Source organism: Gossypium hirsutum, chromosome D06 (assembly GCF_007990345.1).
Source record: "Gossypium hirsutum isolate 1008001.06 chromosome D06, Gossypium_hirsutum_v2.1, whole genome shotgun sequence".
Classification (NCBI taxonomy): Eukaryota; Viridiplantae; Streptophyta; class Magnoliopsida; order Malvales; family Malvaceae; genus Gossypium; species Gossypium hirsutum.
In genome coordinates, this window is record NC_053442.1 from 62129029 (window position 1) to 62147115 (window position 18087).

The following is an 18087-nucleotide window of genomic DNA, read 5'->3' on the forward strand; positions in this document are numbered from 1 at the left end:
TATTAGTTCCCTCAAGTGTATATATATCTACACTATATATAAAATGATTTAACTTGTGTTACGAGTCAATTCGATATCAATTTAATTAAATTTAATTGTAAAAATTTTAAAATATTATTATTTTAAAAGATAATTTATATTAGACATAATAACTTATTTAACCTCTAACTTTTAAAACAATGTTATTTTAGTTCTCTATTTTTTTCTCTTTTAGCCCTTAAACTTATACTGATTGTCAAATTTTCACATGGATGCCACCACGCTAGCAATGCTAATAAATGTTAATTTTTCATCTATTTTGAGGTGATTTGACAAACAATAAAAGTTTAATAGTTAAAAGAACTGAAAAATTAAATGGTTTTTTTTATATAAAATTGGAGGATAAAAAAATTATTATTCCTTTATATTATCATAAAGATATTTTTGTCATTTAATACTTTTATATAATATTTTAAAAAACCAAAAAAATTATATAGGAATCCAACAAAGATCGATAAACTCAAATAAAAATCTCTTACCATTACTTAATAATCATTTATTGAAATAATTTTATAAATATATTTTTAACATAAAATATTAAACTATTTTCATTCATCCATCTCACGAGTGTGATAAAATTTAATATTGATAATATTATTGATTGAGTTGTTACGGGTTAGCTCGATATCAACTCAATATTGTCGACAATATTACGAGAGATAAAGAGAGTAAAGAACAAAGAAAATATGGGAAACAATAGAGAAAATTTTATTGATCAATAGATATTTACAAAGTACATCCACTTAATATGATATATTGACGTGTTATTATTAATTAATCTAATTTTCACTCACAATTTAATTATTTTTTCATTTTAATATTTACACATTATATATGTTATTATTAATTAATTTAAAAATACCATAATAAATAATTATAGTTTTTTTAATATTCTTAAATTTAAAATTTTATTTTAATATACATTAATATTTTTAAATACATTCTTATATTTTCATATGCTTGTTATAGAATTTTTAGGTAAATTATTATTTAAGAATACACAAATATACCAGTAAATGTTCCTATTTATTTAAATATTTAATAACTAGGGTTTTCTATCAGATGAAAACAGAACGATTTTAGGTGGTTTCAATCCCACTCGCAGATTGAAGTCTTTCTTTCTCTGATTTTCTCTGCATTGGTTCTCTTTTCTGAACTATGGGCAAGAACGTGGTATCTGACGAAGAAGGTGATACAGTTATAATTTTTTTTTGGTTTTTTTTTCGGCTAACGAATCCTTAGATTTTCTTACAATTTTTTTTTTGTTTTGGGTTTGGGGGTTCAATGCGTGTAGAGGAGTTGGAACTCGATGAAGATGGAGAGCCCATTGAGGGAGACACACTCAATGGCCGCGACCCTGACGACGACGACGACGAAGAAGACGGTATAGCTTGTTTCTGATATCCAATTTCTCCTTTCAATAGTGGGGATCTTTTTTTGAGTTCTGAGTTCGTTTTTTTATTTATTTAAATTTTTAGAGAAACAATGAGAATGAAAATAAAATTAGGGCTGAATGCCATGATGGGTGTTATATTTTGCTTATTTGGGCGGGAGGGTGTTCTTCAGTTTTGTCTGGGTTCATAAATTCGTTGTAGTTATTTGATTATTTATTTTTGTTTTGAACAGACGAGGGGCAAGATGAATATGAGAATGATGGATTCATAGTTGATGATGTGGAGGATGAAGAGGTAGATGAAGCTGAAGAGAGGGAAGATAGCGATGAGGAGAGGCGGAAAAAAAAGAAAAAAAGAAAGAAGAAGTGAGTATTTTTCCTCCATTGATGCTATGTTACTGCTACATTTTCTGTAAAATGAAGATGAGATATTATTAGTATTTTGTTTATTTAGTTTAAAAAAGCTTCATATCATTTTATTAGTCAGAGAGGGTAGTTTAGCTAATTTCTGATGATGTTTATATCAATGTTTTCAGGGAAGCTGAGGACCTTGATGAAGATGACTATGAGCTCCTCCGGGAGAATGACGTTAATGTACCAAAGGTTGTTGGATTTGATTCCCTGCCCCGAAGAAATAAAAAATGATGATTGTTAAGTTCTATGAGTGTAATTTTATCTCATTTAAGTTCTTTTAGTTTTGCTGAATTAATGTTAGATTAGATCATACTGATTATTTTTGTATAATTTGTTTCCCTGCGCAACTGTTTTACCTATATAATTGAGCTTTCTGCTTCACAATTTTTTACAGGGTAGCAAGAAATTTAAGCGGCTAAAAAAGGCTCAAAGGGATTTAGATGGGATACGATATGGGCTCTCTGATGATGAGTTTGATGGTAGCATGAAGGGTGGAGCAACTGCTGAGGAAAAGCTTAAGCGTACCTTATTTGGCGATGATGATGGTTTGTATATTTAGCATAGTATCCATTATCATTTGAATTCAGTTTTAAATAACTGGTTGGCATATGTAATATTTTAGGGCAACCTCTTGAAGATCTTCCTGAAGATGAAGAACAAATAGAAGAGGAAGAGGATGGAGATATGGGTGAAGAAGATGAAATGGCAGACTTTATTGTAGAAGAAGATGATGTGCCTGGGGCTTCTGTTAGGTACAACCTATGTCCTGCATGAATATGCCAATCCCTTTTATACTTTAATTTTGGAAGTCCCTTGAAGTAACTTGTTTTGTAGACGGAAGAAGATGAAGAATAAGAAATCAAGGCATGCATTTGATGTTTCGTCATCTGCGTTAAAGGAAGCTCAAGATATATTTGGTGATGTTGATGAACTCCTGCAGCTACGCAAACAGGGATTAGATTATAGTGATCAGAAAGAAAGGAGACTTGAAGATCAATTCGAACCCACTGTTCTTTCTGAAAAGTATATGACAGTAAAGGATGATGAAATTCGGACGATTGATCTTCCAGAAAGAATGCAGGTTTGTTGATATAGTTATTAATGTTCTAACTATTTATTTCCTTGATCTCTCTTAATATAAGTCGATTGGCTTCACATTTGTTTTTGTAGATTTCTGAGGAAAGCACTGGCAGTCCTCCAATGGATGAAGAGAGCATAATAGAAGAGAGCAACTGGATGCATAAACAGCTTACAAGTGGTGCAGTACCGTTATTTGGTAAAGAAAGGACGGATCTTTCTATAAACAAGGATGACATCATGAGGTTTTTGGACCTAACACATGTCCAGAAATTAGATGTACGACTTACTGATTTGATTGATACATGACTACTGTTGCACTGGTTTCGTTTTTCTTAGTATTCTTTCTTTCAGATTCCCTTTATTGCGATGTATCGCAAGGAGCTGTGCCTAAGTCTGCTGCAAGATCCTGAGCAACATGAGGTTGATGATGTTGATCAGGAAAAATCTGATAAAAAACCTACAATAAAGTGGCACAAGGTAACTAATCAAAATTTTTTTCATTGTGTATCTAATCAACTTCAGAAGTTTATTCCTGTTAATAATGGATACTATGCTTCATTTTAGGTACTTTGGGCAATTCGGGATCTGGACCGGAAATGGCTGCTTCTTCAAAAGAGGAAGAGTGGCCTTCAGTCACATTATAGTAAGCGATTTGAAGAAGAATCTCGTCGGATATATGATGAGACAAGACTTAGCTTGAACCAACAACTTTTTGAGTCAATTCTTAAAGATCTCAAGGATGCGGAATCAGAAAGGGAAGTTGATGATGTTGATGCCAAGTTTAACTTGCATTTCCCACCAGGCGAGGTTGGTGCAGATGAAGGTCAATATAAGAGGCCAAAGAGGAGATCACAATATAGTATTTGCTATAAGGCTGGTCTCTGGGAGGTTGCAAGCAAGTTTGGATACAGTGCTCAGCAACTTGGATCTCAGCTCTCTCTTGAAAAGTTGGTAAGTGTGCTTGGTTAATTTCTGTTATATTCTATTGAGATCTAATGCTCATTCTTTGATTCTAGCCTGTTGATGAGTTGGAAGATCCTAAGGAGACACCAGAAGAGATGGCTTCAAACTTTACATGTGCAATGTTTGAGACTCCACAATCTGTCCTCAAAGGAGCCAGACATATGGTATACAGTGTTCTTCCTATGAGCAAATAAGTACTACTGTTGACCATAACAACCTTGTTTTATCATGTCTACTTATTTATTGTTTTTCCTCTAGGCGGCGCTTGAGATAAGTTGTGAGCCATCTGTCAAGAAATATGTTCGTAATGTCTATATGGAGAATGCTGTAGTATCAACCAGTCCAACACCTGATGGAAAAATAGCCATAGATTCTTTCCATCAGTTTGCTGGTGTTAAGTGGCTGCGGGAAAAACCATTGAGCAAATTTGAGGACGCACAGTGGCTTCTAATCCAGAAGGCTGAAGAGGAGAAGCTTCTTCAAGTAACTTTTAAGCTGCCAGAAAAAATTATGGATGACTTGATTAAAGAATGTAACGAAAGATATCTCAGTAATGGCGTTAGTAAATCTGCTCAACAATGGAATGAACAGAGAAAGCAGATACTGAATGATGCTCTTTTTGGTTTCCTTTTGCCATCGATGGAGAAAGAAGCTAGATCCTTGTTGGCTAGTGGGGCTAAGAACTGGTTACTTTTGGAATATGGCAAGGGTTTGTGGAATAAAGTTTCCGTGGGGCCTTATCAAAAGAAGGAAAATGATATTAATTCTGAAGAGGAGGCTGCACCACGTGTCATGGCATGCTGTTGGGGCCCTGGGAAGCCTGCAACTACTTTTGTGATGTTAGATTCATCCGGAGAGGTGCTTGATGTGCTTTACACTGGTTCTCTTACATTACGGTCTCAAAATGTTAATGACCAGCAACGCAAGAAAAATGATCAGCAGCGTGTTTTGAAGTTTATGACTGATCATCAACCACATGTTGTTGTTCTTGGAGCTGTGACTTTGTCTTGTACCCGTTTGAAAGATGATATTTATGAGGTAGGCTTATCATTGTTGAGATGTAGGCTTTCTTTCTTTCTTTTCCACTTATCTAAAATAGTCTCCTTTAGCTTTATGTTTTAGTTTTGTTTTTCTTGGTTAATTTCTTTTTGTTGTTATTTTAGCAAAATATTAGTTTAGCAGGTCTCTACTACTTCTAAGTTTGCAGGTCTTTGTTTGAGACGTGTCTCACTTTGTTAAGCCCTATTGTCATTTAAGCCCCTTTCAGTGAATTTCTTATCTTCTAATGGTAAATCTTTTTTTTTTTTGGGAACAGTCTAAAGGTAAATCTTACTTGTCCTCATAAAAAGACCCACATGTTATAAAGAACAAATTTCTGTACTTATCCTCTTGAAAGGACCCAAATTACTTGCTGAAATACTTGCTTCAAGCTTCCTGATTAACTATGATAATGGAACTGTAATTGTTTATGAAGTTGTTGGGTTCTCAATTTTTAGTTGTCTTGTATAGTTGGTCCTTTTATTCCTTGTGCTTATTTAGTATATTCCATTGTTATCAGATCATATTCTGATATCAAGTATAATGTCATTTTTTGCAGAACGAATGAATTTTTCAGTGTTCAATAAGTTGTGCTTCTTAAATGGTCTGTTCTTCATGCTATTTGCTGCTTATGTAGTTTATGTCTTCTTTACCAGATTATTTTTAAGATGGTGGAGGAAAATCCTAGAGATGTTGGGCATGAAATGGATGAGCTGAGCATTGTATATGGGGATGAGTCTCTACCCCGTCTCTATGAAAATTCTCGGATTTCTGCGGATCAGTTACCTGGTACATCAGGTGAATAGATCTTCATTCACGATATTCTGCCTGTAGTTTTTGAATTGTTGTTAGGTATGCAAGTTTCTATCCATCTTGATTTATTGATGATCTAGTCCATTATAAATATTGTCAGGAATTGTTAAACGGGCTGTTGCTCTTGGGCGTTATCTTCAAAATCCACTGGCAATGGTTGCAACTCTTTGTGGCCCTGAGAAGGAAATATTGTCTTGGAAGCTTAATCCTATGGAGAACTTTCTAACAGCAGATGAGAAGTATAGCATGATTGAACAGGTTTTGGTTGATGTCGCAAACCAGGTTGGCCTTGATGTTAATTTGGCTGCAAGCCATGAATGGCTGTTTGCTCCTTTGCAATTCATTTCCGGAATTGGGAGTAGAAAGGCAGCATCACTGCAGAGGTCATTAGTAAGAGTTGGAACAATTTTCAGTCGAAAAGACTTTTTGCAAGCCCATGGACTTGGGAAGAAGGTTTTTGTCAATGCGGTAGCCTTTCTACGTGTCCGTCGGAGTGGGCTTGCTGCCAATAGCAGCCAGTTCATTGATTTGTTGGATGACACTAGAATACATCCAGAATCTTATCTTGTTGCCCAGGAATTGGCCAAAGATGTTTACGATGAGGATTTTAAAGGTGACAATGATGAGGATGATGCATTGGAAATGGCAATAGAACATGTTAGGGACCGACCAAGTTTGTTAAAAAGCCTTCGTCTTGATAACTATCTAGAAAGCAAGAAGCGCGGGAATAAGAGGGAGACCTTTTTTGATATAAGAAGGGAATTAATTCAGGGATTTCAGGATTGGCGGAAACCATATAAAGAACCAAGTCAAGATGAGGAGTTCTACATGATTTCAGGTGAAACTGAGGATACCCTGGCAGAAGGCCGGGTTGTGCAAGCAACAGTTCGCAGAGTGCAAGGTGGACGGGCTATTTGTGCACTTGAATCTGGATTAACTGGGATGATTATGAAAGAAGACTATGCAGATGACTCGAGAGATATTGTCGAGTTGTCTGATAGGCTGCATGAAGGTGATATCTTGACCTGCAAGATCAAATCAATTCAAAAGAATAGGTATCAGGTGTTCCTGGTTTGTAAAGACAGTGAGATGAGAAGCCGACACCAGCATGTCCAGAACCTTGACCCTTACTACCATGAGGAGCGAAGCAGCATACAGAGTGACCAAGAGAAAGCTCGTAAAGAGAGGGAAATGGCCAAGAAACATTTTAAGCCGAGGATGATTGTCCATCCACGCTTCCAAAATATTACTGCCGATGAAGCTATTGAGGTAAGTTGCGAGTAATTAACTTTTTAAGTTTACCTTTGATTGGTTTGAATTAATTTTAAGTTCACCCTTGTCTGTGGTCATATAGTATATTCTATAAGTTCAAAAGAATAAATATGAACTCTTCTCAATTTCCTTGTTCCAACTTCCAGTCTTGCAACAATATTATTTCAACCTTAATGCATCTTTTGTGTGCAAAAAGAAAATACAAAATTAACAAATGATGACTTGATTGTTTGTGATGATGGTGCACGTTAGGCAGGTTTTGGATTGATAACCCTGTTTTGATGAATATGTAATGGTAAATAAGTGGACCAGTTGCTGTAACCTGAGGTATCCAAACATCTAATAATACAATTAATCCCATAGAATATACAAAATTAACAAATGATGACTTGATTGTTTGATGATGTTGCACATTTGGCAGCTTTTGGATGCATTTATTATCCAAGGCAGCTTGTGGTTGCTTAAAGCCATGACACCTTTCTTCCTTCTCAAATATGAAATATCTGCAATCTCATTTTGTTTTGCTTCTTTAAACTAATGTCCGACTATATATTTGGATTTAATCGTGTTTTTCTATTCTTGTGTTGGGCAGTATTTATCCGATAAGGATCCTGGAGAAAGCATCATCCGTCCCAGTTCTCGTGGGCCTTCTTTTCTAACCTTAACTCTCAAAGTTTATAATGGAGTTTATGCTCACAAGGATATAGTTGAAGGTGGAAAAGAACACAAGGACATTACCAGCCTGCTCCGCATTGGGAAGACATTGAAAATTGGGGAAGACACTTTTGAGGATTTGGATGAGGTAAGTCATTCTCTTAATTCTTATTTTCCTGGGTTTTTCTGATATATGCCTTAAACTTTGCAAGGGATGTGAATAAATTGGAAATAATCATAATAGGCATTTTGCTTAATTGGGAGATAGGTTGCAGTAAGAATCTTGTGCATTTGTAGAAACAATGGCTGATCATAAACTGGAAGACAGATTTCAGGGTTAGAACATAGATGCTGAAGAATTGAATGTTGATTGTTTTTTGGTTGTTTTCATCATATAAAAAACCTGTTTGTCAATGCCTTAAACCTTGAGGACTTACACTGGAGGATTCTGAACTTTTAATTGACTGTTCTTCTTGCATGGGCAAGAATTCATGGTTGCCCCTTGATGTGTTTGCCTTTAAAGCTGTATGGATCATCTTAATAAATATGAACTAAATGATATTTATTAATTATCTTTGAATGCAGAAGCCCCCTAACATTGACATTGAAGAAACCATTAACATTGAAAATCTGTTTTTTTTGAATAAATTGTTGTAACATAAAATGATATATTGCAAGGCATAAGAATGCATGTAATGGATTTCTTTTGAATGCATTTAAATTGCAGGTAATGGATCGATATGTCGACCCCCTTGTGTCTCATCTGAAGGCGATGCTGAGTTATCGCAAGTTCAGGAAGGGAACTAAAGTAGAGGTTGATGAGCTTCTAAAGATTGAGAAATCAGAGTATCCTATGAGAATAGTGTATTGCTTTGGCATTTCTCATGAACATCCTGGCACTTTTATTCTAACTTATATACGGACTTCGAATCCACATCACGAGTATATTGGCTTATATCCTAAGGGATTCAAGTTCCGAAAAAGGATGTTCGAGGACATTGATCGTCTGGTTGCTTATTTCCAGAAGCATATTGACGATCCACAGCATGAGTCAGCTCAATCAATTAGATCAGTTGCGGCAATGGTACCAATGCGGAGCCCTGCTGCTGATGGCTCTTCTGGGGGATCTATGGGTGGTTGGAAAGGGCATTCTCATGACAGGGGTCAATCTTCCACTCCAGGTTCTAGAACAGGTAAACATTGAAATAACCAGTTATTGTTTGTGTTAAAAATCTCTATTAAATGCATCTCCGTTTACTGAGTACCACTTGAGCATGACATACTGACATTTTCGAATTCTCCACTAGTTCTTCTATTAGTCTTCTGAACGTGAACTGCCAAAGTTTGTTTGACAATGGAAAAGCCAGCCTGATTCTGAACCATTTGACTACATGTTTCAGTAAATACATCTTTTTAGTTTTGACTAATTATTTAGCTTTTGTTGAATTTTTATAATTTTCTTGCAGTAAATAAATGAAGTTCATTCGTTGTGCGAGAAAATTAGTAATAATTGCCTGTACATTAGAAAAGCTTCGAATTAAGCTACCTAGAATGTTGCTCCCTTTATTTGTACGCATTCCTGTATATTCAAGTTTTGTCTAATTTGTGGTCAATTTGATTGTTTCATGTAGGTCGTGGCCGAGATGGGTATCAAAGTGGTGCTCCACGTGGTGGTCGTGGACGTGGTAGGGGTGGCTCGTATAACAGCAACCGGGGGCGTAACAATGGGCAAGATTCATCTTATGATGATACCCCCAAATGGGATTCAGGTAGCAGCAAGAAAGGGGATGATGGTGGTTGGGGCAGTTTCCCAGGAGCTAAAGTTCAAAACTCTCCAGGTACAGAAGCTTTCCCTGGTGGTTGGGGTGCTTCAGGAACTGAAAGTGGAGGTGGCAGCGGCAGTGGCTGGGGTGCTTCTGGAACTGAAAGTGGCAATGGCAGTGGCAGTGGCTGGGGTGGCAGTGGTGGTGGCAGTGGTTGGGGTGCTTCTGGAACTGAAAGTGGAGGTGGCAATGGCAGTGGCAGTGGTTGGGGTGGCGGTAGTGGAGGTTGGGACCAAGCAAGTGGTGGTGCTGACAATGGGGGTTCTGGCTGGGGATCTGCTCCCAAGAGCAGTAATTCTGGTGGTTGGTGAAACCCTCAGAAATTTTGTTTTTCCCCTTAACCAAGCCACGGGTTGTAGGGCTTAGTTTTTAAGCGGCATCTTTAGCTTTGCGTGTAGGCTACCTATTCACTCTTGCTAATAAAAATCAAATCTTATTAGTACTGCAAGTGTACATATTTATTATTACTTTAAATCAAGTAGGCATAGTGATGGCGGTGGTAGATTGTTGCTTAAAGGTTAGGTTTTGACTTCTTATTTTAAAGGGTTTTGAGTAAAAATATTAAGTCTTACAACTACCAAGTAAATACGAATGTGGGTAAAAAAAAATGAATCAAGGATCAACATTGGAGGATGGAGTTTTGGTTCCATTTTTCCTTCTTTCTTGTATATATTTTTATTGTTTGATAATTTGAAGTAAGAGTAGGGATGTTATTTGTATTTTTCTTTATTCATGATATGTAATTATAGCACGTTGAGGTTCAAATGTAAATATTAAGAAAATTTAACCAGTTCATGTTTAAAAGATTTAATACAACGGATGTATTTACATAATATCAGATTACCATATGCCTATAATATATTTATGTAATTATTTTAGTATATTCATAATAGTTTGAACAGACAGTGAAGCAAAAATAAAAAGAAGTTTCCGTACATAGTTGTTTATTAATGCAGTTCGAAAACATTCTTATTCTATTGAGTCTCGTTCAGTGAAGGTTTCATTGTACAATTGATATATCTTTATACAAAGAAGTAATTACGATCTCAATAGTTAGTCCCAACTTCTTACAAAGGTTAACCTCTCGCAAAGAATGTCTACTAATTGAATGCGGAATTACAAGTAAAACTAAGAGAAAAATAATCAAGCAATTTAGAAATAACGCTCTCCACAAGATGCATAAAAATTATCCGCCCTTGATAATTTACAACTATCCATAAAAGTTATCCCTTGAATGAGAGAGGAATGGCTTAGGGACAATTAACTAAAGTTTATAATTCATTTAAATCTTAAAAATTATATATAAACTTTATTTTTTTGGATATATGAATATTGATTCAATATGTAATTCGATATGTGAATTTTAATTTTTTAAAATTAAATATATTAAAATTTAATTCTCATCTAGTTTTCAAAATTCATTAACACTATAAATCTTTTATTTATCCTTTACATTCGAAAAGATCTAGGGTTTGTTTGGACAACACAATATAATTGAATGAAAGTTTAATTACTAGAGTAGTAATTACAATAATTATACTCTATTGTAATTACAACGAATTGTAATTCCTTATGTTATATGCAAATTTATTTAATTATTCTAGCATTTCATATTTGTCGGGTTATTTTTTCTTTAACATTTAACAAATACTTATTGTCATCGTCTGTTCCTTGATAGAGTTGTTCATCATTTGAATCTGAATGTGTATTATTAATATTATTAAGATATTTTTAATAACAAGCATAAAAAAAATAAGCATGTTGCATACTTCATAACTTTATTCGTAGGCAGAATTAAGATGATCCATAATTTAAAGAGTACATGGAAAAAGAATATCTTAATAATAAGCATAAAAAAATAAGCATATTGCATACTTCATAACTTTATTCGTAGGCAAAATTAAGATGATCCATAAGTTAAAGAGTACGTGGAAAAAGAATATCTTAATAATATTAATAATACACATTTGGATTCAAATGATGAATAACTCTATCAAGGAACAGACGATGACAATGAGTATTTGTTAAATGTTAAAGAAGAAATAACCCAACAAATATGAAATGCTAGAGTAATTAAATGAAGCATGCAACATGATCCAAGCTTATTTTTTTTATGCTTTATTGAGTCGATGTGAGAAATCATTTTTTGGAACAAATGTCTTCTCAATCACATTTTGAAGTTTTAAATGACTCAAATTAAAGAGTTTATGAGATGTTTTTAGTGCTTGTGTCTGGTTCTATTATTTCAAATTGTATTGTACCCCATTATATGGGCAACAAGAAGTACGTAAGGACTGCTACGTGAGTTGCCACGCTAACATAGCTAAAAGATTAATGTTTTAGTCAACATTTTCATTAAAAATGTGATTCGACTATTGTTTAAAAGCTTGATGGTCAAATTTAGCTCAAAAAAAGAAAAAAGGTTTAAATTGATAAAAGATGCAAATGTTGAGGGTTAAATTTGATATTATACCTTTATTCATTTATTTACTATGATGAAACATAGGAAATGGAATAAGGATGAAAGCCTTAACTTCCAATACAGAGGGTGCTCTAGATTTTCACGCAAAACAACATATAATAACACATAAGAAGGTACAGGGACCATGGTTAAACAATGATAGCAGTTGCTCTCAAATTTATTACAGCATTACTAGTAGTGCAACCAACGATGAACATATATCACATTATTATTCTTCGTTTTGACAGCCGAAGCAACACCATTTCGATCAATAGTTAAGCAACCTCACCCAAGAAATCTGCATCTAAATCGGCATTACTGCAATAAAGGCAAGGGGTTTGATCAAATCCATTTTGCTTCAAAATATCTCGAGCTTTCGTCACAAGATCCTTATTGCTGATTTTACCATATCCTCCCATAGATACTTTCACCACTGCATCGGTAAACGCCCCATACGAGTTTCCGTCGAGGACCACGTCGAATGATGTCTCGTATGCTTCACACCCACTTACCAATATCCCTTTATCTTCATGTGGCTGCAAACCCAATAACCCCTTTTGCTTTGCAGCTTCGTGATTGAATTTGAGAGACACAATATCCCTTCCGAAGAATCCAAAAAACTGCTCCGCTATGTTTGTTGCTTGGTGGGCAGCATCTGATACTAGGTCTATGATATCATGTATGACAGGAAATCCAATGCTCTTACCCCGAGTTATACACTCCGGTGATTTTTTGCCCTTCCGTAAAGTGTTGGGTCCGATTTGTTCTTTCTCTTTGTCGATGAGACCACCGCTGTGGCACGAATCTGAAAGGATCGTGAAGTTTACTCTTTCGGGTAGTTGGTTAACTAAATCCCTGAAATCCACGTCTGTGCAAACAGTATAATTAATTAGTTGTAACATATACATATGCATGGATGCAATGGGAAATTAAAAGCTAGGCGTAGGCTTACCAGTGATAAGATTAAAATCGCAAGGCACGATAGCTTCATCCAGTCTGAGAGGCTGACCGGGTTTCAAAACAGGAACAGCTGTTCCGTGTCCACTAAAGTAGAAGAACAGGACATCTCCTGGTCTAGCAGTTTTCACCATTTCATAAAGTGCAGCCTTAATTTTTATACCCGTAGGCATAGCGCATGAGCCTGGTATATAATTATCAGTCAGCACCTTAATAAAATGTCGATCAAAGTTAAACCTTTTCATAATCAACCTTCTTATGTTCTCCACATCATTTATGCATCCTTTCAGGTTGTAAGGGGTCTTTGGGTAATTACAACCCACAAGAACAGCTTTCTTTTGAGGCACCAGCTCGTTAATCATGGGAAAGGCTAAGGGTGTTGGAATGGTGGCCAAGAAAGCTGTACCAGCATTCTTATCACTGCAATAAAGGCAAGGGTGTTGCTCGTGAAATCCAAGGCTGGTTATTTCATCCCTAACATTCATCACAAGCTGTTTATTGGTTAATGCACCATGGGTCTCGTTGATAATCTTTTGAAGTGAATATGTAAAGGCCCCATACGCCTTTCCTTGGGTTTTGTCACTCGGTTCCAAATCAAGGGATAGCTCATCGGCTTGGCACCCACTTAATAGAATCCCCTCATCCTCCGTTAATGACCTTGGCTCCTGAGAGGGTCGGAATTTTAAACTGACGTTGTCTCGAAAGATTCCGGTCAAAAGATGGCCAATGTTGCTGACAATATCTAATCCAGTAGTGCCGAAGGCAACTGTTGTGCCCAATACGTCTGATGCGGCGTTTATGACGTTGGCTGCTGTTTGTAGGCCTTGGTGTATTGATTCAAGTGAAATTCCCCTCTTCTGGGCGTCAACCGATGGTGCTATACCCTTATGGGGTCCAATTTGTTCTTTCTCTTTGTCGATGAGACCACCGCTGTGGCACGAATCTGAAACGATTGTGAAGCTTGTTTCTTTTGGCAGCTGCTGAATCAAGTGCCTGATGTCCACGTCTGCACAGCCATGTATATTTATAAAAAAATGATATGATTAATAAAGGAAATTATGTAGTTGACGAGTTGTGATCCCATTTTGGAATCATGATCAACATTAATATTTAAAAAAAAAAATTTAATTATTATTTTTTAAGATTTAAAGTTAGATTTATATTTTGACATTTAAGGTTGAATTTTTGATTTGTTGAATTTGAGTTTCGAAAACTATGAAATTGTGGGTTCAAATCCTACTATGTGTACTATATTTCTATTTTTTTATTCATAAAAAGAATAAAAATGACAAAAAAATTTCTTTAAATTAATTTTACTTTATAAAATAAAATTATTGTGCAAATTCCACTATAAGACACCATCAATTAGGAAGAATAAAAAACCTACCATAAATGAGATTGAGATCACAAGGCACGATCGCATCATCCTTCCGGCCTGGTTTCATGTCTGCCTCAACTCCATGTCCACTGAAGTGGAATAATAGGACATCTCCTTCTTTAGCCTCTTTCACCATTTCTGCAAGTCCAGCCATAATGTTTGCACGTGTAGGCATTTTTGGGGACCCTGGTTCATCAGTTATGAGCTCAACATGTTGAGGATCAAAGTTAAACCTTTTCAAAATCACGTCTCTCATGGCATGCACATCATTTATGCATCCTTTCAACTCGTAGGGGGTGTTGGGGTAGTTGCATCCCACCAGAAGAGCTGTCTTCATTCTGTCTTTGAGTTTGCTTGTCTTCTGATTCGGATGTTGCAGGAAGAACCCATATATATACACACACACAAACTAGTTTACGTTACCATGCAATGTCATATAACTCATAAGCTCACGACAAGTTGGCACCTACAATATTTTTATTTCAAAATTTATGGTTGTTATTTTTTTAGTTAAATTTTTTAAATTATTTTTTAATAAAAATGTTTGACTAGAATATTAATTTTTTTAACGATGTTGGCATGACGATTTGTGTGGTAGTGCACATGTACTTTATGCTGACATAATATTATTTGTCATATATGGCACAACAATAAATAATTTAAAATTTATGAAAAAAATATTAAAAAAAATGTTTATATAAATTTAAAAGAATAGCATGAATACACATGGTTTACCATGCGGGCTGCCATGTTTAAATATAATGTTTTAGTTAGTATTTTATTAAAAACATCAATTCGATTGTTTTTTAATGAACCTATCCATGAGTTGGGGCTTGACAAAATTTTAGGCTCATTTGATAAGTTCGTTCTTGATCCGACTCGAAACATGGGCCTAAAATTTTACCTAAGCTTGGCCCAAATAAAAATGCTAAAACTTGAGCCTGGCCCAGCTTACCGTATTAAAATTTTTATATTATTTAAAAAAAAATATAAAACACTAAAAACATTCAAATAAATGTTTTCCAACAACTTGAAAATAAATTTTAAAAAATCTTTATACTTAAATAACACTAACATCGTGCACCTTAACAAGAAAATACCACTAAACTAATAATAAAATTAACAATAAAATAAGATTTATATAATATCCTAACAATAACAGCAAAAAAGTAGTAACATAATAGTGAAATGGCATGAAAACAGTGAGAAAACAACATATATATTTTTTTCTTTTTGTAAATTCGGGTCGGGCTGGGAAAAAAACACCTTACTTGAGGCCCTTATCCAATCTCATTTTTCGGGTTTATTTTTTTCTCCAAATCCTCTCACTTTCTAGGAGTCCGGCCTGATCTATGGACATGTCTACTTTTAAAAGATTAAAAGACCAAATTTAACTAAAAAAGACCAAATATATAAATGATATAATAATTGCTTATTTTTATTTGTTTCTTTTGGTGTCATGGATAGAGCAAATCACGTGCACCATTCAAAAAATTGGGTTTATATGTACTATTAGTTAATTAGATGACTCATCACTTCAATATTTGGTTCATCAAAAAAAAAAGTATTTTTTAAAATTAGAAGTTACAATATTAACGAAACATTACATTCATGCTTTACTCAATAATTAATTAAAATATTAAATTAATAATTAAAATATATTTAAATTCGTAATAGAATGTTTCATATATAAGTTACTCAATCACTATATTGCATTGTTTAATTGTCGAAACAAGTTATAACTTCCGTTGTAACAACTCAAAAGAATAATTACAAACCAATGTATTTTTAGACTTAAATGTAAAATTAAGGCTTAGTTTGGATGAGCGGTGTGTTTACCTATAGTTAGTGTAAAAACAACAGCGGTGGTGAGATTAGATGTAAAATAAGACAAAAATAAACTAAACGCAACGTATCACACCCAACCACCCATCCAAACCTCATCTAAAGTTTCCTTCCTACCATTAAACCAATGTATCATCAACTATTTGTACTTATTTTTAAACACTTTTAATGGAGTTGCATGAAATGCTTGATTGACTACGTGTAAATTTATACACAAAAAACCAATAATTTGAAAAGCTTTCCATAGTACAATTTGGATATATTTGGCCTCTAATAAGAAATCAACATGTGGAGTGGGTGATTCATCCGAATTGGGGTGAGGACAGGTGTTGTGATGGACAAAGCGTAAGACAAGGTGGTTCCCGACAGAAGCAAGAAAGCTCTGATAAAAGGCAGCTAGGTATTCCTTTTTCAGACAAGAAGAGAAAAGATAGAAAATATAGGGTGGTGGTCGAAGATAAATGATTATAACAGCACTGGTCGCCTTCGTCCACCACCTCATCTTTATGTTTTTATCTTGGTCGTAACTCACGTTGGCCTTCGTCTGCAAGTGCTGTCAGTCCTACTATTGTGTTTCTGTTGATATGTTGATATTTTTAAGGATTGAAGTTAAATTATATATTTTTATAAGAGTTGAAATGTAATTTTATAATTATATTAGTTTATATTTTTATAGTTTTTAGAGGTTTTAAATCAAAATTTATAAATTGTAATTTTACAATGTTTAACTTATAATTTTATAGATTAATTTAGAAAGGCCCAAATAACAATTTTCCATTTTAGGGGTCTAAAAAGTAATAATTTTTATTTTAAGAGCGCCACTCCCCTTGCCTGCTCCGGTCACCGCCTTTACGACGAGATTAATTCTAGTGAGATTGAAAATAGATGTGACAGTGAAATTAATTATTATGGTGATGAGATTAAAATCACCGGTGAGATGTGTGAGAGGATTTAAACATATAGATTGTAGATTTATAGTAAGAAAGCAAAATGACCATTATGAACATTAAACTAAAATTAAACTAAAGTAGTTTGCACCCTTCTGTATATTTTTGTACAATTAATATTTTAACGATAAAAATATTATATTTCATATTTTATTTATATAAATTATGCATGTCAAATTTGACGTAAATTAAAAATTTCTAACTATTTGTTTTATGTAAAAATACTTTTAACTGTTTAATAAATGTTAATATATACAATATTTTATATTGATAAGATAGAAATATCAAATCAATTTGAAAATTTGCATGCTTGAATCATACAATAATATCGATAAATTCAATGGTTGGATTGTTAAATTAATAATCATATAAAATATATGGAAGCGTGTAAAATTACTTTAGTTTCACACTAGTGTAAGCGGATCTCTCCCATTTTAATATATAAAGTTAATTATATAATTTAAAATTATGTAATTAATATTATTTATAAATATAAGTATAAATATATTTCTTTATACGCCTAACTAATGTAAAGAAAATCCACAATCAAGCTATTTGTTGAGGGGAGGTCGGACTCTCTTTTTGGGAGAAGTCTTCTAAGTGTCATCTATTTGGGAGTTGATGGACCCCTTAATAAGAGGTATTGTTCTCGTGTCGGGGTTTTTTCCCTGGCCTCCACAAAGAGCCGCTATGCGGTTCTCAAAAGGGGGCTCCGTTGGTGGATATAGGTACAATGGCTCTTTGTGGAGGTTGAGGAAAAAACCTTGACACGAGGACAATACCTTCTGTTGAGGATTCTGTTGGCTCTCAAGTGGACAATACTTCAAAGACTTCTCCTAAGAGAAAATCTAACCTCCCCCAACACTATTCACACACCCTTGTCCCAAACCAACAACCAAATATCACTACAACCACAATAAATCATACAAAAATGCCAAATAATAACAAATAAAAGAAGGAAGAAAGTCTCCTATGTTAGCATCCTCAAATAGGACTTATAGAATCAAAGA

The 18087-nt window shown here is 34.4% G+C and overlaps 2 protein-coding genes across 3 annotated transcripts; one reads left to right on the forward strand and one right to left on the reverse strand.

Annotated features, from left to right (window-relative positions):
• The first annotated feature begins 1020 nt into the window (after window positions 1-1020).
• LOC107923402 (transcription elongation factor SPT6 homolog) lies at window positions 1021-9931 on the forward strand. 2 transcript variants are annotated; one of them, XM_016853610.2, is made up of 17 exons: window positions 1021-1228; window positions 1334-1423; window positions 1666-1798; window positions 1969-2035; window positions 2241-2391; window positions 2469-2598; window positions 2681-2927; window positions 3017-3202; window positions 3278-3403; window positions 3491-3877; window positions 3943-4053; window positions 4148-4927; window positions 5584-5725; window positions 5841-7009; window positions 7605-7814; window positions 8394-8859; window positions 9298-9931. In XM_016853610.2, the coding sequence occupies exons 1-17, from the start codon at window positions 1198-1200 to the stop codon at window positions 9798-9800; spliced, it is 4929 nt and encodes a 1642-aa protein (XP_016709099.1). In that variant the 5' UTR covers window positions 1021-1197; the 3' UTR covers window positions 9801-9931. The 2 variants fall into 2 exon arrangements, with proteins under 2 accessions (XP_016709099.1, XP_016709101.1); XM_016853612.2 differs by lacking the exons at window positions 1021-1228; window positions 1334-1423; window positions 1666-1798; window positions 1969-2035 and adding an exon at window positions 2053-2082.
• A 2006-nt stretch (window positions 9932-11937) lies between these two features.
• Window positions 11938-14728, reverse strand: LOC107923400 (uncharacterized). Its single transcript, XM_016853608.2, has 3 exons — window positions 14295-14728; window positions 12903-13913; window positions 11938-12818 (listed from the first exon to the last, which is right to left on the reverse strand). Exons 1-3 carry the CDS (start codon window positions 14620-14622, stop codon window positions 12226-12228), a joined length of 1932 nt encoding a protein of 643 aa, XP_016709097.2. The 5' UTR covers window positions 14623-14728; the 3' UTR covers window positions 11938-12225.
• Window positions 14729-18087: the final 3359 nt, after the last annotated feature.

What these genes read in the sequence shown, in the direction of transcription:
- LOC107923402 (XM_016853610.2), top strand. Translation starts at nt 1,198, where the DNA reads ATGGGCAAGAACGTGGTATCTGACGAAGAAG. An exon ending in CGTGGTATCTGACGAAGAAG is followed by an intron (nt 1,229 to 1,333) that starts GTGATACAGTTA and finishes CAATGCGTGTAG; the next exon opens with AGGAGTTGGAACTCGATGAA. An exon ending in CTTATTTGGCGATGATGATG is followed by an intron (nt 2,392 to 2,468) that starts GTTTGTATATTT and finishes GTAATATTTTAG; the next exon opens with GGCAACCTCTTGAAGATCTT.
- LOC107923400 (XM_016853608.2), bottom strand. Translation starts at nt 14,622, where the DNA reads ATGAAGACAGCTCTTCTGGTGGGATGCAACTACCCCAACACCCCCTAC. An exon ending in TGATCTCAATCTCATTTATG is followed by an intron (nt 13,914 to 14,294) that starts GTAGGTTTTTTA and finishes ATGGCTGTGCAG; the next exon opens with ACGTGGACATCAGGCACTTG. An exon ending in CGATTTTAATCTTATCACTG is followed by an intron (nt 12,819 to 12,902) that starts GTAAGCCTACGC and finishes CTGTTTGCACAG; the next exon opens with ACGTGGATTTCAGGGATTTA.